Source organism: Pogoniulus pusillus, chromosome 2 (genome assembly GCF_015220805.1).
Source record: "Pogoniulus pusillus isolate bPogPus1 chromosome 2, bPogPus1.pri, whole genome shotgun sequence".
NCBI lineage: Eukaryota > Metazoa > Chordata > Aves > Piciformes > Lybiidae > Pogoniulus > Pogoniulus pusillus.
This window is the reverse complement of record NC_087265.1, coordinates 34,350,666-34,373,967: the sequence shown is the minus strand read 5'-3', so window position 1 is coordinate 34,373,967 and position 23,302 is coordinate 34,350,666. Positions and strand designations below refer to the sequence as shown.

The 23,302-nt window shown below is 46.0% G+C and overlaps 1 protein-coding gene across 2 annotated transcripts in view; it reads left to right on the top strand.

Annotated features, from left to right (window-relative positions):
- The first annotated feature begins 1,736 nt into the window (after positions 1–1,736).
- Positions 1,737–23,302, top strand: part of MCM3AP (minichromosome maintenance complex component 3 associated protein) — a 28,828-nt gene continuing 7,262 nt past the window's right edge. Inside the window, exons 1-22 of one of the 2 annotated variants that reach the window (XM_064160308.1) lie at positions 1,737–2,555; positions 2,642–2,865; positions 3,511–3,589; positions 5,530–5,677; positions 6,728–6,912; positions 7,923–8,062; positions 8,544–8,741; positions 8,956–9,224; positions 9,843–10,005; positions 10,497–10,657; positions 11,765–12,009; positions 12,686–12,873; positions 13,760–13,860; positions 14,471–14,602; positions 15,190–15,303; positions 15,806–15,958; positions 16,795–16,992; positions 18,240–18,308; positions 20,779–20,913; positions 21,320–21,473; positions 21,942–22,200; positions 22,565–22,662. In XM_064160308.1, the coding sequence (XP_064016378.1) occupies positions 1,757–2,555; positions 2,642–2,865; positions 3,511–3,589; positions 5,530–5,677; positions 6,728–6,912; positions 7,923–8,062; positions 8,544–8,741; positions 8,956–9,224; positions 9,843–10,005; positions 10,497–10,657; positions 11,765–12,009; positions 12,686–12,873; positions 13,760–13,860; positions 14,471–14,602; positions 15,190–15,303; positions 15,806–15,958; positions 16,795–16,992; positions 18,240–18,308; positions 20,779–20,913; positions 21,320–21,473; positions 21,942–22,200; positions 22,565–22,662 (4,212 nt within the window). In that variant the 5' untranslated portion in view covers positions 1,737–1,756. Of the gene's footprint in view, positions 2,556–2,641; positions 2,866–3,510; positions 3,590–5,529; positions 5,678–6,727; positions 6,913–7,922; positions 8,063–8,543; positions 8,742–8,955; positions 9,225–9,842; positions 10,006–10,496; positions 10,658–11,764; positions 12,010–12,682; positions 12,874–13,759; positions 13,861–14,470; positions 14,603–15,189; positions 15,304–15,805; positions 15,959–16,794; positions 16,993–18,239; positions 18,309–20,778; positions 20,914–21,319; positions 21,474–21,941; positions 22,201–22,564; positions 22,663–23,302 lie in introns of both variants that reach the window. The other variant, XM_064160303.1, reaches the window with a different exon arrangement.

Genomic DNA, 23,302 nt, shown 5'->3' with positions numbered 1-23,302 from the left:
TTTGCCACCACCGGAGCGGCGAGGCAGGGAGCTCCATCCACCCGGCTGCGACCTTACAGCAGCCGAGCACCGCATACATCCTATAGTCCTAGGGCACGGCCGTACCTGCTGCCACTCGAGTTTCGTATTGTGCTGGTAGCCAAGCAAATGGCACAGGCCGTGGGCAGCCGTCACCTGTGCAAAGAGGAAAGAACAAACGACACGAATTACAACCGAAAAGACAGCAGCTTGCTGGCACAGCTAGCACCAGTGCCACAGCATGAACTACGGTCCAAGGGGTGGTCAGGGCCAAGCTTGTATCAGATCAGTTCCCATTCCACAAGAACCAGCAAGGAAAAGTCAGCATTCTGTGTGCAAAACCACTAGGATCATAAACTCTAGAGTGCTTTGGGTGAAAAGAGACCGTTCACTGCCATCTAGTCTGACCTGCAACGATTAGGGTGCAACTAGATCAGGTTGCTCAGAGCTACATCCAACCTGACCTTGAACTTTTCCAGGGATTGGCCTTACACCACCTCTTTGGACAACCTGTGCCAACATTTCACCACTTGTCATAAAAAAATCCCTCTTCACATCAGTCTAAAGCTATTTTAGTTTAAAGCTATTATCCCTTGTCACAACTGGCCCTGAAGAAAGTCTATCCCCATCTTACAGGCCATCCTGAAATCCTGAAAAGCCGTAATAAGGTCTCTCCAGAGCCGTATCTTCTCCAGACTGACCAACCCAAACTCTCTCAGCCTGTCATCACAGAAGAGGTGTTCCAGCACCCTGATCATTTTTGTGGCCTACTCTGGACACATTCTAAGAGGTCCATGTCTTTCCTGTGCTGAGATTCCAGATTCAAACACAGCACTGGGTTCCAATAGAGTAGAGAAGAGTGGTAGAATCCCCTCCATCAACCTGCTGGCCATATTGCTGGGTATGCAGCTCAGGACAGCATCTGGACTATGAAAGTATATAGCCATCTATTCACTCACAAGTACCTCCAAGTCCTTCACAAGGATACTCCCATCTCTCCATCTGTAATGACACTGAAGGCTGCCCTGACCCATATGCAGGACCATGCACTTGGCCTTGTTGAACCCCATGAGGTTCACACGGGTCTACTTCTCTCTAGGCAGAACTCCAATTCATCCGCTGAAATAAATACTAGCGTTAACCTCTCGGAGTAAGCTGTAAGAACACAGCCTCTCTGATTAGCCTGGGCGAGCCACGAAAGCAGCAGCCTCTCCTTCGTTCCCGGGAGGTACTCCCGGGTTGTGCCTCCCAGCAGGGCAGGGGTCCGCTGCTCGCAGCGGGGCTCACCGCCAGCACGCTGTCGAAATCCTCGCCGGTGTCGCAGCACTGCTGGTGGATGTACTCCACCCCCAGAAAGATGTCCCCTAGATTGTAGTCGTCGCGGCAGCGCGGCCGTGGTAGCTCCCCCGCCACCAGCCGGTGGAAAGGGAAGGAGAGGACGTCGGTGGGCTCCGGGCTCTGCCGGTAGGCGCTGTTGAGACGCCGCATCAGCCCGTTGCCGGCACAGACCAGCCCCACGTCGAAGCGGGCAGCGCCTAGGGCAGCCCGCAAGACACACACAGCCCGGCGCAGCGGAGCCCGGCGCAGCGGTACCACCCGCTGGGCATTCCGCAGCACCACGCTCATGCCGATGGCGGCGGCGGGACCGCGGCCCCGCCCACTCGTGACCCCCCAACTGCGCCTGCGCGCGCACCGGCGCGCCCGGAGCCCCACCGGCTGAGCGGCGGTGGTGGCCGCCATGAACCCGGGCGGTCCCTTCCGCGGCCCGTCTGGTTTCACGCCACCGCTGCGCTTCGGGCAAGCCGCCGTCTTCGGGCAGGGCAACGCCGCTGCCGGACTCTCTTTCGCCCCCGGGCCCGCCACCGCCCCCTTCGGGCCGCCCTACGGGTTAGGCCAGGCATCGGCCTTTGCGGCAGCGGGCAGTGGCGGAGCCTCGGTGGGCAACGCAGCGTTCAGCTTCAAGCCACCCACCAACCTCAGCAGTTTCCCGGCATCAGGCGAGGCGCCTGGCGGCGGGGCTTTCGCGGCGTCCGAGTTCCGCTTCAAGGCACCGGACAGCGCCACCGCCTTCAAGCCGCTGTCGGGCAGCGACGCGGATAAGGGCCCGGCCGCTTCCTCCACCTTCACGTTCTCGCCGCCCTTTGGTTTCGCTCCCGAGGCGAGCCCGGAGACAGCGGCAGGAGGGCCCTTCTCCTTCTCGCGTCCCGCTGCCCCTCTGGGTCGGTCGGAGGAAAAAGGCCTGCGGCCACTCTTCGAGGAGCCGATGGAGCCGGCTTCCAAAGGCCTTAAGCGGAAGGAGGAGCGAGAGCAGTCGCCGCGGCGAGCGGCAGCCGGCGGGCGGGCAGCGGTGGCGCCGCCGGAGAAGCGAGCGGTGTTACTGAGCCGGCCCCGCGGCGGAGCGCTCTTCGGACGGGTGGTGGAAGAGATGTTGCGCAGCCAGGGTCGCGGGCACCGCGACCGCGGGGAGGTCGCCGAGCCTGAGCGGGGAGTTGCTGAGGAGCCGCCGCCTGTCGAGGCCCGGGACTCGCCCCGAGAAGGTAGACTGAAATGGGGGAGCCCGGGGACACTCCGCCGGCCGGGTGTCACCTTGCGTTCTGAGGTGACTGCCTCCCTCTCTTCACAGATGCTTCCTCTGCCACCCCTGCACGCCGGGCCCGGGGCAGCGAGAGCACGGAGGGTCCAGGGAGCCTGTCCCCCGGCGAGCTGACAGCAATCCAGTGTAAGAACGTCCCTGATTATCTCAACGATAGAACAGTACTGGAGAAGCACTTCGGCCAGTTTGTAAAAGTCCGACGGATCATGACAAGGCGCAGTAAAAAAACGGCCATTCTCCACTTCTTTGATCATGTGAGTATCGTGAACAAGACCAGGCTCAAATCTGAGTGCTTGGGATGGGTCTGGCTCTGGTGAGAAGTGCAGCCTTGCTTGGTAACACGGTGTGGTTTTCATCTAGGAGGAACTTTTGTACCATGGGCGCTGTGCCCATGGCATAGAAGTGTACTAAGCTGCACCTAAAACGTGGTGAGTGCCTTAGCTCAGCTCGGCTTTAGCTGTCAAACCCCAAACGCGCCTTTGTTGCATGTCACCCAAACGTGACTTATGTCATTGCAGCCTTTTTGCTGAGCCTTGGTAGCAGTGAGAGGCAAGTTCATGGGATTTCTGCAGGGTGACCTGCTGACTGGAATTACTGGTGTGGTTTATGCCAGTGCTGTGAGGTGTGCTGAGGAGCTGGTTCAGAGACTGTTCTCGTTCTGCTTTATGCTGAAAATTGGCTGCTTTCTCAAGTGCTTTAAGCCAGCTGTAGTGAAAAGCAGCAAATTTTGTGAAGGTCTGCTGAGTCCTGCTGGTTGTATGTAGGTCTTAGGTGTGAGGCTAAAGTGCGTTAACCAGAATTTTATGGAAACTGGTGTGTATTTCAGTGGCAAACGCTGCTGTGCATTTTGGTGTTGTGATGCTAACACCTTTTCAAATTCTGCTTTTGTTTTCCTTCAGGCCTCTGCTGCTCTTGCCAGAAAAAAGGCTAAGGAGTTGCACAAAGACATAGTAACATTTTGGCAGAAGAAGAAAACAAGTAAGTCTTGTTTCCAGATATGGCTACCAGGTGATACCTAACTGTCATGACATCTGCTCAGTTCTTGTTTCTTGATGTGCAGAGATCCCTACAAAGATCACCTGCCTAGTGGGAATACTGCAGCGTCAGAAGTCTGATGGTTTTGCTAGACTGACTGTTACATGCACAGAGCTTCTGGGAACATTGAAGGCTGTTGTTTAAAGAAGCATGAAAGTAGTCATGCTGCATTTGACATGACATCCTAACTGGCACTGTCTGTGGTAATAGTAAATAGGCAGGGGAGGGAAAAAAGAACAGGATGAAGCATGTAATTGCTTACAAAATGATTTCTCAGCCTGAGAAATCCTATGTCTCAGGACCTCTGGGTGACAGAATGGATATCTTAGCCCTTAGAGTACAGTACTGTCTTCTGGTGTTGAGGAAGTTTTGAGTGAGTGACTGCAATTCACAGCAGTCATTCTGCTGTTTGTTTCTTAAATTCCTGTTGTCTAAAACATTTTGCTTGGGCTGAGTCAAAATGTCATTTCAGACATATGAAAGAGCTGAAAGACACTTGAAATGACGGTGTCGTTTTATAAGAGAATTTAGGAATGGTTTATGCAGATGTACAGGAGGATTAAGGTGATATTAACTTCACGTTACTATTTGGAAGTGAGATGTTCTTTGGAAATGTAAGAGAACCAATTATCCAATTTCTCAGTGCCTGCTTCAGACTATGGGCTATGGGATGTGGGTTTCCAGCTTTCAGGAATGTGTTGTGAGAACTGAGTTAAGGTGCAACCTGGATTGTGTCAGTGTTGCTGAAGTTGCTCTTCTGTCTATTAACAATTGCAAACTGAAAACAAAGGTTAAAAAAGTGATACAGAACTGAGTGTAGAAGTGGGAAACCAGGAATCCAAACCCTGCTTAGGATTACAGCAAGAGGCGTGAACATTGGCTGTTCACCTCCGGGTGAATATTTGAATTGTCAAGTGCTTCCCCTTCTTCAGCTTTGAGTGCTATGTATGTGCTTCTGAGATGTGAGCCTGGGAATACACTTCAGTGGTCAGAGAATGAATGGTCAGCCACGGGTTTGACCAACCACAAACCTGCGTGCCAGAAAACAAACAGCTGCAGGGTTGTCTTCCTGAGAATTAACATCTTGAAGCAAAAGCTGTTTGCATTTGTCATTTCATTGTGATGTTAAAGCAATAGAAATAGGGATGGTAGCAGCAGGATTAGAGGAAGTGGTTTCAGGCTGTGCCAGGCTAGATATTAGGAAATATTTCTTCACAGGGGTTATCAAACATTGGAATGGCGTTCCCAGGGCAATGGTAGATTCACTGTCTTTGGAGGTGTGTTTAAGCAGCATGTGGACCTGGTGCTTAGGAACACTTGGTTTGGTGTTGACCCTTCACTGCTGGTTTGAACTGAATGGTCTTTGAGATCATCTCTTCCAACTGGAAGTTTGCTTTCTTAAATTCTGAGATTCTAAAATATCTGAGAGAATTTAAGAAAGCAAACTGTAGAAAAATTGTTCATGGGAGGAGAAATTCTCCCTTTCTGCACAGTGTAGACGGCATACCAGCCTCCATCTAAGCTTGGGGAAGTGAAAAAATTAAAATGGCAAATTCTATATCCTGTGGAGTGGCTTATATGCCAAACCTGAGAGAACTGACAATCTGATGACCAATTACTGATAAGTGATATTTTATGCAAAAAAATACTCTGTAGAACAGTGAGGCTGGATAGTAGTTGATAGAGTTGCTCAGTACAGCTTCTAGTGCAAGTTGTCCTGAAGTTTTGCATAGATATACAAAACTGTGACTCTCAGATTTACTTTCTAATGGCATTTTTTTTAGTAAACAAGCTGTTCAACATCACCCCCCTCAGTCCCAAGAAAGAATTGCTGCTTATACTGTTTGGCAAGTACCTGGCTTCATGTTTGTATGTCATTTCAGGTCCAGCAAAAAGGGAATTTCCATCAGAGAAGAAGAAAGCAGGTGAAGATGAAGGAAGGCAAAACACTGACGAGCAAAACTATCAGCATTCCCCTCATCGAAAACCTTTAGTAAGATCCTCTGCCAGCAGTGTCATGTCTGGAAAAAGGTACATCTGCTCCTCTGGGAATCCACTGAGTGGGAGGCAGGGTCCATGGGGAAAAAGAATGATGAGCATTTGCCAAATAGGCATTTTCTTGTCAGGGAGTGTGATTTCCCCCATCCTTTCTGGTTTGTCTGAATCACAGGCTCACAGATCTCATGCTTGATCAGAAAGATACTTTTGACTAGGGTCTTTTTGGTCTATATTTGTTTTGGATAGTTTGTTCATAACAATATGACTAACAACACCTACCATAGCAAGGCATAAAGGACTTGAATGAAACCATGCACAGCCAAACTAGGACTAAGTAGCAAAGACACTGTTCTGTGGTGACAAAATGAGTTTCTGAAGGGAGTAGTTCTATTTGTAGGCAACTACAGTTCTGTGGAGTGAGAATCCACTTTTCAGAGTAGTTGGTGAGTTTGGGTTGTCATCTTGTTTGACTTTGGGTGACGTCTGTGCACAGGAATCCTCCAGTTTCGTGTCAGTCACTGAAATGGCAAGGTTGTCATCTTTTTGTGGCATGCTAATGATGTGTCTAGTTTGACAAATCATTTGCTATGTGTAGTCATAAAATTAGTAATGTGTTGTGAAAGAATGAATGTTCCTTGGTTTCAGAAATATGTTTGTACTTCAGTCCTAGAAAACATTTTATTGCAACATTCCATTGCTGTAGAAAGCGTTCATTTATTTCATGTGAAATGGCAGGCTAGGTTTGAAATGCAGGCTGCTCTGCCATAGTGATGCAGAAATGCTACAATAGCTGCCTGGTTCTTCACTCACACTTAGTAATGCTATTTCTGTTGCACAAAGGTTGAGGTATTCATTACAATCAAATGCTTGTCAGTGTTGTCAAGGCACTGATTTAACCAGAGTGATCCCCAGAGATAATCTTAGCTCCTGACAGCCTTGCTTGCACCAGTGCATGCTTTGTTTATTTGATGTATTGCTTATGTACACAATAATCTTTTGAACAGCTGTCCTACAGAATAGTGAACTGATGAAGGCTGGGCACATGTTAGTGTATTACTGATAAAAAGTGTGTCTTAATTTCAGTTCTCCATCAAAGAAGTCTGGTCTTCGGAAGGCGCTGCAGTTTGAAACAGATCTGTTTGATTCTGGTGCTGAAGGCCAGAGTTTAGAGGCCTTTTCATCTCTTGGCAGCCTGGTAGGGTTAGTAGCTGAGACATCTGAAGAAAGATATCGTCTTTTGGACCAAAGGGACAAAATCATGCGACAAGGTAGTTGCACAAGCTAATGGGTAGTATCTGCTTGTTTGCTGGGAAGAAATGTTTGGTGTTTACTGCAAAACTGTTGTGATATTATGGGAATGGCTTTGAATTGAGATATTGACAGGGAGCAGTCAGTAAAATACTCTTATCTTGTACACGTACATTAATTTCTTGTAGAACACACACAAACTGCTTTATTGTACATGCATATTTCACATGAGAGGTCAGTAGCAGACTGTATCCTGTGAAGCAGGTCATGTATTGCTGCAGGCTTTTGAAGAAAGCTCCCCAAAGCTTGATCACACTTCTTTAAATCCAAACTACTATACAACTGGTAATTGTTTCAAGACCTCACCCTCTATTTCACAGTGCTGAGCTGTAAACCCTTCCATTGTGCTCCTGCCATTTCAAAACTGACCCTACTTGTAATTTAAGATCTTATTTTTAATGTCAGTAAACAGATCTCTCATCTGTTTGATGTACAGTTGTGAAATTGCCAGTACTCAGTTAGGGCACAGAACATTGGGTATCATTTAGAGACTTTAGCCTTTCTAACAAAATTCTTACTACTCAGGTGGGACAATAGGAGAAACTTCATCTGTGCAATGGTGCAAATCTAGGACAGGCCTCAGAGTAGGGGAACCCCATTCGTATGTATTCCTGAGCATAGCAAGGTTAGGGATGCAGTCTCGCTCTGAATAGAGAGAGGTGGGATGAGGAATCTCTAGAGACCTCTTCACACCAGCTTTTTTTGTGAACTGTTGTCCTAGCAATGTACTTCTTCACATTCATCTACTGAGCAATGTACAGATCATAGGATCATAAGATGTTAGGCGTTGGAAGGGACCCAAAGAGATATCGAGACCACCCCCCCTGCTGGAGCAGGACAGCTGAGATGACAGCTGAGACATCTGGTGTGCTTAGGGCTGTGTTGATTAATCAGTGTCCTGACTTGTCATGAAAACAAAAGCAAGATGCTGAGTGTTTGCTCAGCTTTTTTTGTGTTTCTTTTCTTTTAGCTCGAATAAAAAGAACTGACCTTGGCAAAGCAAAAACTGTTGTTGGCACTTGCCCTGACATGTGTCCTGAGAAGGAGCGGTACATGAGGGAGACAAGGAATCAGCTCAGTGTCTTTGAGTTGCTTCTAGGATCTGACAAGGTACAAGCCCCCTGTATACAAGGGTTGTTTCCAGAAGGTCTTTTTGCTTTGCTGTTTATGTAAAGCTCTCAGTGTTGTTTAGTTCATTAGTGGGTTAACTCTGGTGGAAAAATTCGTGAATGTCTTGCAATTCCTTGTGAAACAGGAAGGCTTTAGAATTGCTTTTGTACTCTAGATCATGTCTTTTATTTAGCTAAAGACAGGCTTTTAGAACTGTAGTTCTAAAACTATAGGACAGCAGTGTAAATTGTCTTGAAGGTCATGAGTTTGTGATAAGTCAACACTGAGGATCTTGTCACGAAGGAATATAAAATACATTTGCTATTGTTGCAGAATGTACCTGGGCTGTTAGTGTAAACAGTGGAGAAACTCCTTTAGTAGCCTGCTCCTTATTGAAGGGATAGATGGGATGAAATTCTCTGTATTCCTGTAAAGTTGAATGTATTCCCTGGATTTAGGTTCTTTTCTCCACATCTCACAGGTAGATCATGCAGCAGCAATCAAGGAATATAGCAGATCTTCAGCAGATCAGGAGGAACCTTTACCCCATGAACTGAGACCCTCTGAGGTGTTAAGCATGACCATGGACTATTTAGTGACAAACATCATGGATCAAGGGGAAGGAAACTACCGAGAGTGGTATGACTTTGTTTGGAATAGAACTCGTGGAATAAGGAAGGTAAGCACTGGTGGATGGAGATGTTTGGTGATAGAAGTTAAAAAGATCACACAGCACTATCAGAAGTGAAGCAGAAAGTTACTCAGACATTTTGAATTGCAAAAGTGACCTAAAGCACAGTAGAAATGAGTTTTCCAAAGATAGTTACAGATGATTGTGCTCTTCAACAGCAGCTTAAAAATCCATGCTTTGTTTTCTTTATCATTCTGGTTAGGATATTACCCAGCAGCATCTGTGCAACCCACTGATGGTGTCTCTGATCGAGAAGTGCACTCGCTTTCATATCCATTGTGCCCACCACTTGTGTGAAGAGCCTATGTCCTCCTTCGATGCCAAAATCAACAACGAAAACATGACTAAATGCCTGCAGAGCTTGAAGGAGATGTATCAAGACCTGGCTAACAAAGGGGTTTACTGCAAGAGTGAAGCAGAGTTCAGAGGTTATAATGTCTTGCTGAATCTCAACAAGGGTGATATTCTCAGGTGGGAACAACTGATAGTACTTTTTTTCCTCTGTGCCTCTGGGAAGGATTGGAAATAGCATTAAGTCCAGACAAGTTGTAATGGAAGCGAAGAGCTTAGCTGCAGAAATTCATTGCCAAAGGAAGTGTACTCTACTAATGTTTTAGTTGAATTTTGTATTTTTAAGAAAATAAGCTTTTAAAAAATCTGCTTCAGTAATTCACTAGTTTCTTCAGTTAGTAAAAGAAAACCCAACCAGACAGAAATTGAGTCTTCACTTCTCAATCAAGGAAATGTTTTTTTCTTCTCTTTTCTGCAGTAGGACCAAGCATTTGAGGGCCAAGTCATGCTTTGCTATTCTGGTCAATCTCTTAATTGCCTTTCTCCCTGGACCCTGGAGTGACATACCCAAATAAATAACATCACATTGATTGCACAAGCATCATATCAGAAGATTTTTTTGATCAATAAATGATGCTATGAATTTAGTTCACAGCTCTTTGTTTTGTACAGGAATTGCATGTCTGAGTTAAAGCTCCTAATTTTAATTCATTTTTTTTTTAATATAAAAAGTTTCTCTTCAATTGTGCTTGTTACTGTTGAAGCAAGAGGTTTTGTTTCTGTCTTTTGTCCCCGCAGAGAAGTACAGCAGTTTCACCCAGAGGTTAGAAACTCTCCTGAAGTTAGATTTGCAGTTCAAGCTTTTGCTGCATTGAACAGCAACAACTTCGTGAGGTTTTTCAAGTTGGTGCAGACAGCTTCCTATTTGAATGCCTGTCTCTTACATTGCTATTTCAACCAGGTAAGAAAAAGGCAGCTGGTTGTTTGCTTTATTTATCAATACTTAAAAAAAAGAACTCTGAAACTTTTGGGAGGAAGTCTTAGCAGAAAACTTGGTAGTTATGTCTTCAGAAGCGTTTAAAAATTGATGGAGAATTTTCTGCTGTGACGTAAAAGAAAAATAATAAAATATTCTTCTCAGCTCTTTTTTCGATGCATGTGATTTCCTCAAAGTAATTGGCAAGCAAAGAAGCAGGCCTGAGGCCTTGGCGAAGGAAATACTAACCTGCAATTCCAGAAGCCCTTGCAAGTTTTGACTTCTGCACTAGAGCCATAAAGGGTTGTGCTCAAAAGGGGTGGCATTGAAGAGAGGCAGAAGCTAAAAAGCAAGGACATAGAATTTTAAAAGGAGAGTTAAATCTGAAGAGTTGTTTGTGTGGATATTTGATTACTAGTACATTTTGGGGTCTTTAACTTAGTAGTTTCACAGTTTTTTCTTTTGTCTTCCCCCAGATCCGTAAAGATGCTCTCAAATCTCTCAATATTGCTTACACTGTGAGCACCCAGAGATGTACAGTGTTTCCCTTGGATCACCTGGTCCGCATGCTGCTGTTCAAAGACAGTGAGGAAGCAACTGATTTTATAAGTTACTATGGCCTGAGTGTTTCTGATGGGTAAGTGTGAAGGAGAAGGTGTCTGTGCCTTACCTGCCTGCTGGCGTTAGGTGAAGCATTAATGCGGATGGGGTTCTGCTGCCGTTTGCAAGCGGAAAAAGAAAAGGACAGGCTAAAGGTAGAGACTGGGCTCTGTGAGCATAGTGGTGGCTGCCAATTTTAACATTCTAATTACTGTAGTTAGGAGAAGTTTGTGTCTTTCCCTCGAGAAATAGGTTTTATATCCCTGTAACTACTGTGACTTCTCACAATAGCGTTTTTGCAGGGGTACATTCTTTTTCACTTGGCTTGATAAGATGCCAAGGGATTTCAAGAATCAAAATTCCTTCAGCCTTCTGGAAGGAGGTGAAAAATGAGGTAAACATTTCTCTCAAAAGAGTGCCTGCATAGTGACCTTAATCTGCATCAGGCTCTGAGGACTTCCTCCCTGCAGAGCAATGTGGATAACTCAGGAGTTAAAAAATACAGGTTTAGATTCTTGCTTTGCAGTTGACTTGTAGTAAGTTGCAACTCTGCAAGTAGTGAGGATACAGTCATGCTTCACAGGAAACTGGCATTATCATGTTTCACATACGTAGGGTGAGATGAAGCTAGCAGTGTAAACCAGTTTTCAGAGGGCGTTGGAGGCCAGTGGTTAGCAAATCAGACTGTCTGTCATGGAAATATGTACAGCCTCAAGAGACTGGAGAAGGCAAAAACTTGAGCGTGACAGAGTTCTCTGTTTGCACTTAACGTTCTGTTTTGAAATAATTAGCCAGGCTTCAGGTGCCAAGACTGGAAGAAGATTGGAGTTTGCAAAGCTGTCTGCGGGCAGTCCTGGCATCTGTCATGTGGGATGTAGGCTAGGTAGAATGTGCATGGATCAGTGCACAGAGGATAAAGGGTAAAGGGTGGGAGATAGTAGTTCACAAGGGTGCCCAGAAATGCCACTTGTACTCTGTTCTGGGAGCACAGCTGTGAGGGCAGTGCTTTGCCTTTCCGCCTCAGATTCCAGGCTGCAGGGAGCAACCCCAAGTGTGCAGGGCCTGTGTTGCTTTGGCCTGCTGAGCTCCCCGAGTGAACCTGCAGGTTACTGGAGCTGTGCTCCCGGTTGTTGTTGTTCCCCAGTGCTTATGTGGAGCTGAACCGCTCAGCTTTCTTGGAGCCGGACGGGTTGCCCAAGCCGCGCAAGTCGCTCTATGTCAGTCAAAAGCTAACTGTCTCGGTTGGGGAAGTTGTAAACGGGGGGCCCTTGCCCTCGGTGCCACACCACGTACCTGTGTCCAGCTTCAGTGGACAGAACAAGTACACTGGTGGAAGCATCTCTGTGGATCAAGCTAGCAGCAGCCAAAAATCCAGCGTGGAAGTAACAGGTAAGAGCAAATATGTGTTTTAGCTGTTGCTGAGGAATATGCTGCTGGGTCAGCTCTGAGACTGGTTTTATTTTACAAAGCAGAAACTGTTGTTGGGTCGTAGGGGTAGAAATTGCATGGAAATTTGGACGTAATGAAAACATGTTATAATTTCAATATTTACCTTTAAAATTAGGAAGCAACCCAATTAACAACATAGGTGCCCTGATACAGGAAAAGCAGTAGTAGAAATGAGTGCAATTTTGCTTACCTCAGTAAAAATATCTAGGTGTTTGACTACTTGAGACAGCCACCCTCCCTTTTCAGTTTGCAGGTTTTGTATTGCAATTCTTTGTTCCCACTGTGGATATAACTATGTTGTTTTTCCAATTAGCTGAGCCTATGCTTTTCTGTCCTTGTTGAAAGAACAGGTGTTTTGCACTTGTTCAAGAGATCTGTGCAGGTGCCAGATATTCTTGATTTCAAGTTGTGTTATTGGAAGAGTGTGTACTGGGTATTTGAGGTAATGTGTAATTAAGGCTTTGAATGTTTTATATAATGCTCATATTAATACAAATTTATTTATAACTGTATTTTTAACTTTAAGGCAGCAAGCTTCTGTTAGAGGAGTTTTGCTTTTATTTGTGACTAATCTGGTTCTCTTTGATTTTTCTGTTTTCCCCCCTCTCCCAAGAAGGAAGAGTGGAAAGCAAAGGTGTGGACTTAGATGCTGCAGCAGTAAGAGTCCAGCCCCCAGCTCATCTCCTCCCCTCGCTGTTACCTCGCCAGCTTGTGCCAGTGCCTCCTCCTGTGCAGGCAGTCTCTCAACCTGCCAAACAACCTGAGCCTCTCTCTTCAAAGCCTCAGCCTCAGTACACAGACACAGTAAGGAAATTTGAACCCATTGTGAAGTATTTTGGAAAGATCTTTAAAATGTAATGAAAGGTGTAAGAGACTTCTTGGATGGTTTTAGTTTTTCAGAATTTGGAAAGTCAGAAAGCAGTAGTAGAAAGTGATTAGTGAGTAGTACCAAGGTATTTCCTAATGGCACATATTTCAAATAAGGCATGTCCAAGTTTCTTCTTGTGGCTATATGACTTTTAATGTGGGGTTTTGAAGGCATAACTTATGTATCTGCTGTTCCCCTTTTTCTCCCTCCTACATGTGTTTAGGTATATGCTAATACTGAACCCATCTGAAAGTGTCTCATTGCTTTGTAAAGTACAGCTGCCATGTTCTACCTGAATGTGGCTGCATTTCAGTGAAGATTAGACCAAGTCATTTGCAGTTAATTCAGCTAGGATGATAAACTTGCAAGTAAGAAAATAGGAATACCTCTCAAAATTCACTTTCCTTAGTTATTATTTCCAAACTTGACATGTTCATATTTTACACAGAAAGCTGCTTTTGTTGCTGGTCTGGTTTTAGCCTTTTAGAGAGACTAAAAATTTCAGACTGTTTGATAAGTAGAAATACACATGCTGCTGCCAATTACAGTCAGTTCAGTCAGACTGAAAAGCCTCACTCTCAAGTCATGTGTGTGCCCAGGCCATCCTGAGCATGAGTGATGAACTTTTGTGAAAAGTAGAACAGTGAGACATGTAGCTTCCACCTCACTTTGCACTCATTCATGGTGCCATGGAAACGCAAACCACTGGATCTTCACCCTATTTCTGTGTGTGTTCAGCAGTACTGAGCTTTGTCATTTTCCACTCTTCTGTGCTTCCAGCAGTCACATCCTGCTTCATCTGCTTCCTCTCCTGTGTTGTAGGACATTGCTGAAGTGGTGGACAGCCTTGTGCATGATGTCCTCGAAGGAGAGTGCAGACAAGTCAGCACTGCAGGAGTGGCTTATGTGTCTGCTGCCATCTGGTAAAGAGCTTTTAATTTCTGGTGCTCTTGGAGTCTGTCATCAGAGCTGCACGTTGACATAGGAACACCATGTGTGAACATTGTGAAACTAAGTAAGGCAAGGTCTGTAGTGAAGAAAAGTCGCAACTGAGGGAAAACCAGATCTTCTCTCACATGTCTGCCACCCCAGCTAGCTTAATGGAAAGCAAACCTCTGCAAACTTTACCTTGTGTGACACACCACCGTCACAATGTGACATCACATCAACGTGGTGTGGAAGAGAAGGTACCTAAGAGGAATAAGTTCAGATCTGTCTCATTCCCTGCTTCAAGTAATGCTTCCGTTCCAAAGCAGTTGGTAGTGACTTGGCTAAATGGTGTTAATACACCTGATTTTTGGTTACTGCTGAACAACACAGGGTCAAGGTCTTCCTTATTTCCCACTCTGAACTGCTGTGAGTAGCCTGTGGGAGCCAGGGAGTAGCCAGGAGACTGAGAGGGGTTGACCCAGACTGACCGGAGTCCAAACATGTGATGTCATGGTCAACATTAAAACTGTTAAGAAAAGCACACATATGAGGCTGTGAGTGAAAACTTTCTGACTAAAAAGAGAATTGCTGTTTTCTGCACAGCACCTCGGAGGTTACTGTGGAGGAACTTGTGGCTGAAGTGATGGGAGAGATCGTCAGAGAAGTGGCTGAAAGTGTGCTTAACGCAGAATGGGATCGTGTCAGAGAGGAGAAGCGCAGGGTGGAGGAAGAGAGGTGAGTCACTGCTGAGAAGCAGAGTGGGCTATATACACCCTTAGGCAACCAAACCAGAGTTAAGTCCTTGCATGTGTGCTCAGGCCTTTCTGCTCTGCCTACAGCATGCAGGTTGTCTGTGTGAACTGCTCTGGGATTGTGCGGTCAGGCTGTGTCCTTTCTGCATTCTCGAGTGATCTGCTAGGTAGTATTTTGGACTTGATGATCTGTGAGGTCTCTTCCAACCCTGATGATACTGTGATTTTCATGGCCTCGCTGAGCCACTGTGAAAATGGTGGATGGGAATTTTGTGAACTTTTATTCACCCAAAGCTTCCTGAGAGGGAGATGCATCCCAGCCCTGCTCTGTGCAGGAACTTTTGAGTGGGTGGGCTACTTGTCTATAGCTTACTGAGGTGAGAACCCCGTTGTTAGCTGTATTTTCGTAAGAAACCTGTCTCTCTGCAAAGCTGCTTATCTTTAGGGAGAGAAACCAGATAGTGGAAGCTCAATTTAGACAAGTTAACTTCTTGACACTGTGTAGCACTTGTGTAACTGAGGAGGAGGTTTGACAGTGTGTATCTTGTGTAAATTTCTCTGTCGTTCCAGGCAAAAGCGGGAGAGAGAACGGTTAATAAAGCAGCTGAGCCAGTTGGTAGGTACGGAGTTAATGGAAGAAGTAATCAAGGAGAGTATTCAAGAAGCTTCAACCAATGAGTTAAAGTAAGTACACATTGTGTGTGCTGTACTTTTTCTGTAGGAGGCTTTCCCTAAGGGTAAGAATTTGTCAGGGAGTAGTGGGCTTCCTGTTTGGCCTTCTCCAAGGTTCTTCAGTAAGCTACTTTAAAGAGAGAGTAAGTTCACTTGATTGTGCAGCAGGCTGCCAATTTGGAGCTGCACTGTGTCGGGCAGTAGGGGTCCTCCAGAGTGCAGGGAATAAAGGCTTTGTCTCAGACAAGGCTGCCCTGCGTGCTTTTACTTCTGGCTCCCTTATGGTTCAGCTGTGGGCTCTCCTGTAGACTCTTCTTTGGAAGCCTAGCTCTGTGTAAAACCTGAATGGCTTTTGGCTGATTACTGGTCTTATTTAGAAGAACTATAGAGGTGTGGATCATCCCTCCCCTTAGCTAAGTATGATGATCTTCCCTGTGTACATCTCAGCTAATAGTAGGAATTTGCTGCAGTTTCTACCTCACTCGAGGTCTTGGTTTGTTTCGTTTTGAACTAGGTGTGCCTTAGAAAAGGACCGTCAGGCCCGTATTGCTCGGTGTTCAGAGGAAGTCTGTGGCCGTGTCATGGAGCTCTTTCTGGAGGATGAGATTTTCCAGATTGCAAAGGAAACCCTTCAGGAGCTCCAGTGTTTCTGCAAGTACTTGCAACGGTGAGTTGCCACCTTGTGACCACTGCTTTTCTTGGGGGTGTTGACACAGAGACACAGAATTCTTTTTGCAGTCCTCTTGCCTCCAATGCAAGGGTAGCCTTACAGTCTTATTGCCAGCCTCTAGTAAGTTACTCACTTGTATGTGGGTAGAGAAACACACTTCATCAGGGCCACATATTGATCTTGGCAGGAGATTGCACCTTCATTTCCTTTAGAAAATGGTTATTTCTCCTTGTATTCTTTCTGATGGACACTTGTTTTTCTCTGTATATGTGAGATGCTCAGTGGCTGTTGTGGTGCTCCGAGCTGGAGAATCCTATCTCCCTGCACTGTACTGCCCCCTTACAGCTGCATTTCAGTATCTGAAGAGGACCTGCAGGAAAGCTGGGAAAGGATTGTTTAGAAGGGCTTGTAGTGACTGGGGCACAGTGGTTTTAAACTAGAGCAGGGTAGATTTAGTTTGGACATCAGGAGGAAGCTCTTTACAATGAGGGTAGTGAAATACGGGAGCAGGTTACCCGGAGAGGTGGTGGAAGCCCCATCCCTGGAGACATTCAAAGTCAAGCTGTAGGGGACCCTGAGCAGCCTGATGTTGTTGGAGATGTTCCTGCTTAACTGCAGGTGCATTGGGCAAGATGACCTTTGAAGGTCCCTTCCACCCTGGTGCATTGCGAAGTACAGCCTGAGTCTGCTGCACCAACTCATGCTCGCCCTTGGGGAGACTGACTTGTGGGGACTTTGAGAGCCCTATGTAGTCTGACGAGCAAAGACAAGAAAAACTCTTTGCAGACTAAGAACGTTACTAATGTGACCTATTTTTCTGTACTCCTCTAAAGGTGGAGGGAGGCGGTGGCGGCTAGGACAAAGTTGAAACGTCAAATGAGGGCATTTCCAGCTGCTCCCTGTTACGCAGATGCAAAACATCAACTGGAAGCCCTGTCCCCCAGTGCTGAGTGGCCTATAACCATGGAGAATTTGTGCAAGAGAATTGTGAATCTGGGGCATGGAGGAAAGCTGGGCGTTTCTTGCACAAGGTAAGGATGCTCACAGTGACAACAGCTGACAATCTGATTTTTGGAGGGTGAATTACAAGGCCCTCTCTGAATCTTCATTGTTATCGTGGAGGGGTTCGTCTGGGTTTTGGGGGAATGAAATATGAGGTCAAATTTTTAAAAGGTTTAAATAATTTAATATTATATACACAAGGAATCCCCCTTCCCCAAACTTATTTACAGCTACCCCACACAAGTTCTTTGTATGCGGTTCCGAGATTATATTGCAGAATGTCTATGTACAGCAAATTGGGAATTTAGCAAAAGTTTGAAAGGATTTAGGAAGTGCCATTGGTAAAATTTGAAAGTTTATGCTTAGATCGAGTTTGCTCAGTTACTCACTGACTGGAGTCAGTTTCGATGGTCCCAAATATCGTGGGTTTGAATAGATTAGCTCAGGGGTTATTGGGGCGCGCTGTCTGGAGCTTCCACGGGCACAGTCACGCTGGGAGCGGCAGCTGGCTGGGAGTGCCTTGGTCAGTTTCCCTGGGCTGGTGCCGTGGGCTGGAGTCATGCAGCGGTGGTGGTCCCCAAAAGCGGCTGGAAGCGACTAGGAGCAGCAGGTGGGTGGTAGAGGGTGGCAGGATAGGAGCGAGGTTCAAGAGGCGAGAGATAGCAGGGACACTGAATTGTCCCTGTTTATGAGTTTTGGCTCCGCGATTGATGGTCCTTGGGCCACAGTTCTGTCCAACGGGGTCTTGGCAACAGGCCAAAACATACCAAATAAGGTGAAGTCCAAGGGTCCGGTACCTCCAGATATGGAGAGGGCTCAGGTGGATTCCCCACCTTAGGTGTGTGAGCTTACACAGGGTGTCTACTTCAACCTTCGAGGAGGCAACCCAGACTCGAAGGCACCAAGGCTATTGTGTCCCTTTGTCCCCCTTAACTTGTTTACCCCATGTTTAGGCAGGGTAGCACCCTTTGGGGGGGACAACGTGTCCAGGGGTGAATAGATTTGTAAACATAGTCATTTGAGGCCTGTGCAACCCTCCACCACAATTGTATATGTTAATGGTTTTGCAAAACTTTGTTCTCAAATGCCCTGAGAAAGACCCTTTCTATGCAAATGCCGTGACAAAGACCACAAACCTAGAGAAACTCTTCTATTAATGACAACTCTCTAATGAGATATCTGCAGTACTACTCAGGTCTTAGTGAATGTTTCTTACATTTGGTTAAATTACATAGTTTATACCAAAAATTACATTCAAGGATATTTTTGTTTCCAGATTGAATAGGCTGAGAAACAAGACGGTGCATGAAATGAAAGTGCAGCACTTCTACCAGCAGTTGTTAAGGTATGTTGGCATTTGGCCCTTGTTTTCTTTCTAAGCAAATTATAATAGAAGTGCCAGAGATCTCAAAAACATCAGTGAGGAAGGGGGAATCATGCTCAAATATCTGCTTGCAGCTTGCCTCTGGGAGTGTTTTTCAGATAAGGGAAAGTGGAAGATGAAATCATGACAGTGTTAGACCATCTGATCTTATTGCTGTGGGTGTACCTTTAGGGATCTATTTGATACTATTGGGATTTTTTTGTACTTGAGTGGGCTGGGATACTGAGGGATAAATAAACTGTTACCAGCCTGGCTTGTGGGATGAAGGGATTGATCAGTTGCATCAGGAGGTCTGCCTTGTGGCTCAGCATGCGCTTCAGTGACCAGTTTGTTTCTGGGAAGCAGTGTGGAAGTGAAGCCACTTACATGTGTTCTCACAGTCCCCAAAGTAAGGCTCATGTTAACAGATATAGCAGCTGTGGTTCTTGAAGGCATTTGATCTGTGCTAAAGTAAATGGTCATCAAATCCTCCTAAGGCAAATGGAAAACAAAGCAGAGGTGATTAGTGGTAAGCAGCAGTGGCTTCACCAAGGACAAATCATGGACTTGGACTTCAGCAAAGCCTTTGACACTGTCTGCCACAAGAAGCTCCTAGTCAAGCTGGCAGCTCATGGTTTGGATAGATTCACTCTGTGCTGGATCAAGAACTGGCTGGATGGCAGAGCTCAGAGAGTGGTGGTGAATGGTGCCACATCCAGTTGGCAGCCAGTCACTAGTGGTGCTCCCCAAGGATCAATGCTGGGTCCAGTCCTGTTCAATATCTTTATTGATGACCTGGATGAGGGGATTGAGTCCAGCATCAGTAAGTTTGCAGATGACACCAAGCTAGGAGCAGGTGTTGATCTGTTGGAAGGTAGGAGAGCCCTGCAGTGGGACCTGGACAGGCTGGATGGGTGGGCAGAGGCCAATGGGATGAGATTGAACAAGGCCAAGTGCAGGGTTCTGCACTTTGGCCACAGCAACCCCAAGCAGCACTACAGGCTGGGGACTGAGTGGCTGGAGAGCAGCCAGGAGGAAAGGGACCTGGGGGTACTGATAGATAGTAAGCTGAAGATGAGCCAGCAGTGTGCCCAGGTGGCCAAGAGAGCCAATGGCATCCTGGCTTGCATCAGGAACAGTGTGGCCAGTAGGACAAGGGAGGTTATTCTTCCCCTGTACTCAACACTGGTCAGACCACACCTTGAGTACTGTGTCCAGTTCTGGGCCCCTCAATTCAAGAAGGATGTTGAGGTGCTGGAACATGTCCAGAGAAGGGCAACAAAGCTGGTGAGGGGCCTGGAGCACAAATCCTATGAGGAGAGGTTCAGGGAGCTGGGCCTGTTTAGCCTGGAGAAAAGGAGGCTCAGGGGTGATCTTATTACTGTCTACAACTACCTGAAGGGACATTGTAGGCAGGTGGGGGGTGGCCTCTTCTCCCAGGTAACCAGCAATAGAACAAGGGGACACAGTCTCAAGCTGTGCCAGGGTAGGTATAGGCTGGATATTAGGAAGAAGTTCTTCACAGAGACAGTGATTGGCATTGGTATGGGCTGCCCAGGGAGGTGGTGGAGGCACCGTCCCTGGGGGTCTTCAAGAAAAGCCTGGCTGAGGCACTTAGTGCCATGGTCTGGTTGATTGGATAGGGCTGGGTGCTAGGTTGGACTGGATGATCTTGGAGGTCTCTTCCAACCTGGTTGATTCTATGATTCTATGCCTGACAAATTGAGTGGCTTTTTATGATGAAATCACAGCAACAGTGGACAAGGGAAGGGCAACTGACATTATCTGCCTGGACCTGAGTAAGGCATTTGACTTTGTCCCACATGACGTCCTGGTCACCAACTGTTGGAGCGAGTCCAGAGGAGGGCCACAAAGGTGATCAGAGGGCTGGAGCAGCTCTGCTATGAGGACAGGCTGCAAGAGTTGGGATTTTTCAGCCTGGAGAAGAGAAGGCTTTGAGGAGATCTTACAGTAGCCTTTCAGTATCTGAAGGGGGCCTACTGGAAGACTGGGGAGGGACACTTTACAAGGTCTTGTAATGACAGAACGAGGGGTAATGGCTTTAAACTGGAAGAGGAGAGATTCAAACTAAATGGCAGGAAATGTTTTTTTGCAGTAAGGGTGGTGAGATGCTGCAACAGGTTGCCCAGGGAGGTTGTGGATGTTCCCTCCCTGGAAGCATTCAAGACCAGGTTGGATGAGGCCTTTAGCAACCTGTTCTAGTGGGAGGTGTCCCTGTCTATGGCAGGGGGGTTGGAAGTGGATGATCTTTGAGGTCCCTTTCAACCTAAACCATTCTGTGATCTAAAGAATTAACTCTGATTTTGGACACCTTGAACTGGACAGTAGTTACTAGCTGGGTTATAACTTGCTCAAAGCAAGAAAAACATTGCCCAGGTGGGAATGAACACAGGGGCAGATTTCTTCACCAACTTACCTCTCTCTCTTTAAGTGACTTAGCATGGACACCCCTGGATCTTGTCTCGTTAATCACTGAGCATATTCCAGTTCAACAAGAACATGTTTTTTGGAAGGTGCTATTGGTTTTGCCAGATGATGAGGAATATGCAGAGGATGATCCCACCAGGTAAGTAAGAGGTGATTGTTGAGTCCCTTTCTTGAGCAAGCAGTCACATGGAAGGAAAGCAGCAGTGCACAGCCCTTGAGATACACATGCACCACACAATGTCAGGTTGCCAGTTTATTTTTTTTCCTCCAGAGCACTCTAAAGAATATAGCTGTGATTTATTGCAGTGGTCTGTATCTTCTTCTCCTGACATTGTTCATGGAATTAATTTTGCTCATACAAAAACTTGTCATGTATGTAGCACCATGGATAACTTCAGGACATTTAAGTATTTGGCTATATGAATGAAGTTTGAATATATGAATGTATGCTAGATTGTGATGCCTTAGAGGTGTTGGTGCCAGTAAAAATGCCTTTTTTTTTTTCACATAACAAAAACCCCATGAGCCCACTTTTTTTCTTCCAGGGTACTGGTAGATTGGTTGAAAGCCAAATTTCTTCCAGCCTTTGTCTCCCATAAAAGTACTTCACATAAGGAAGGCAGAATTCAAACGCTGACGTTGTATCATTCTGCCAGCACGCAAAGGAGCGGAATCGTTCAAGTCAGTGTGTGTATAAAGGTTGGTGAAAACAGCTTCATAGTACCCAAGAGACCTTACAAGCAGGCTGTACTCTTTTCTAGTGTATGTTGTGTGGAGGTTTTTCATGCCATGTCCTGTCAGACGGAGGGAGATGATACTGGGAGGAAGGGGATTGTTGAAAAGGGGTGGAAAAATATGGATTCCCCCTCCCCCCCCCCCCCCTTGTTTCCAGTCAGCTGAGTAAATACCAGTCTAAATACAATGGAATAGTTAGAACCTCATTCATCTCCAATTCCTGGTGCCAAATCAGATGCTGAAATGTACTTTCATGCTTAGATGCACCAAATAAATTCAGATACATTTATCTGTCTTGCAGTTCATTGTCGTAGGATTTGTAGAGCTGGTAACAAGTGTCAAAGGCAAATGCTAATGATAGTAAACTGCATGTGTGAGTATGAATGCAGCTTTGTTTAGCTACATTACTGTTGTCATCTTTAACTTGTACAGGTGGCACATGGTGCGTTGTCTGACTCTGAGCTTGATACAGCTGAGACTCAAAGAGACTTACTTGGAACCAGTGGTCTCATTCTTCTCCTGCCCCCTCGAGTTAGGAGTGAAGATGTGGCAGAAGATGACGTTTATTGGCTTTCAGCTTTGCTGCAGCTGAAACAGTTGCTTCAGGTGAAACCTTTTCAACCAGTAGTTCCCCTGGTGGTTCTAGTCCCTGGTCAGGAAGATGAGGCTACAGAGAAAGAAGTAGAAGAAGGTATGTACTTGGTTCTGTGTCTTGAAAACAAAACATCTAAATGTTTAGGGCTACCCCAAGTAGAACTGTTCTGAGTAATGCAGTCTCAAACACAGCTTCCAATAAAGGAAAGCCTGGAACACAGTACTTGTCAGAACTTTGCTAGAAATCCAGATGCCTCATGAGAACTTAAGCAGTGTGGAAAGAAGTGATCCTTCTTTTGGCTCCCAATTTTCCTTTGCATGTGGCATATGATCCTGAGAGTCTGTGAGGGAGGATGGAGGAAAAAAACGATGCTGTGAATGTATGCTGAGTGTGAGACTCAGAGCAAGAGATACCTGTTTGTTCTTTCTCTGTGTATATGGTGGCTTTTCCTGTTTTTAAGGTTTGATGCTGCAGGACTTGGTTTCAGCCCAGCTTATTTCAGACTACATTATTGTTGAGCTCCCAGGTTCTACCAATGACATAGAAGGCACCAGGAGGGTAAGAACAGCAACTTCTATGAAGAGATACCTGACTGATTTACCATTAACCTCTCAATTACTAATGCCTTGTGAGGAATTACTTTCTCAGTGGCTTATATTGCAGCCGAGCCTTGTGTAAAGGGATGTTTTCTCCTCTGAAGTTCTGTTACCTAACTTTAGTTCCAAAAGGTCTCTTGCCATTTTTTTCACACACTCGAGTATGCTGGAGTGAGGTGTTTGCTTGTTAGTAGTGATTCCAACATCAGCCAGAATTATTCAGAAATGGAATATTTCTCTGCTCTTCCCTTATTTGCAATTCTTCTGTGTTAACTGACGAGAAATCACTGGCACTGGTTACATAGAAGGTAATTCCAGATGCATAATACTGGAAACTGCACCAAGACCAAAATATGTGGGCTACCTAAATCCATTCTTGTCTGTCCTGCCTGCACTGACTAGCAGGGGGTACAGTTGGTGCCTAACAGATATCTGAGTGCTACTGGTGTAGCCTTTTTAGGTTTTGTAGCCTTAAGCTCCCAGTCTTAAAATGCAAAGGACCCCTTGTAGCTGCTCTGGCTGCTGTGAGATCCCTCAATATTATTCTGTTTTGGTGGATGGGACTTGGGGATGCCTCTATCCTCTCACTTATGTGGAGAAGA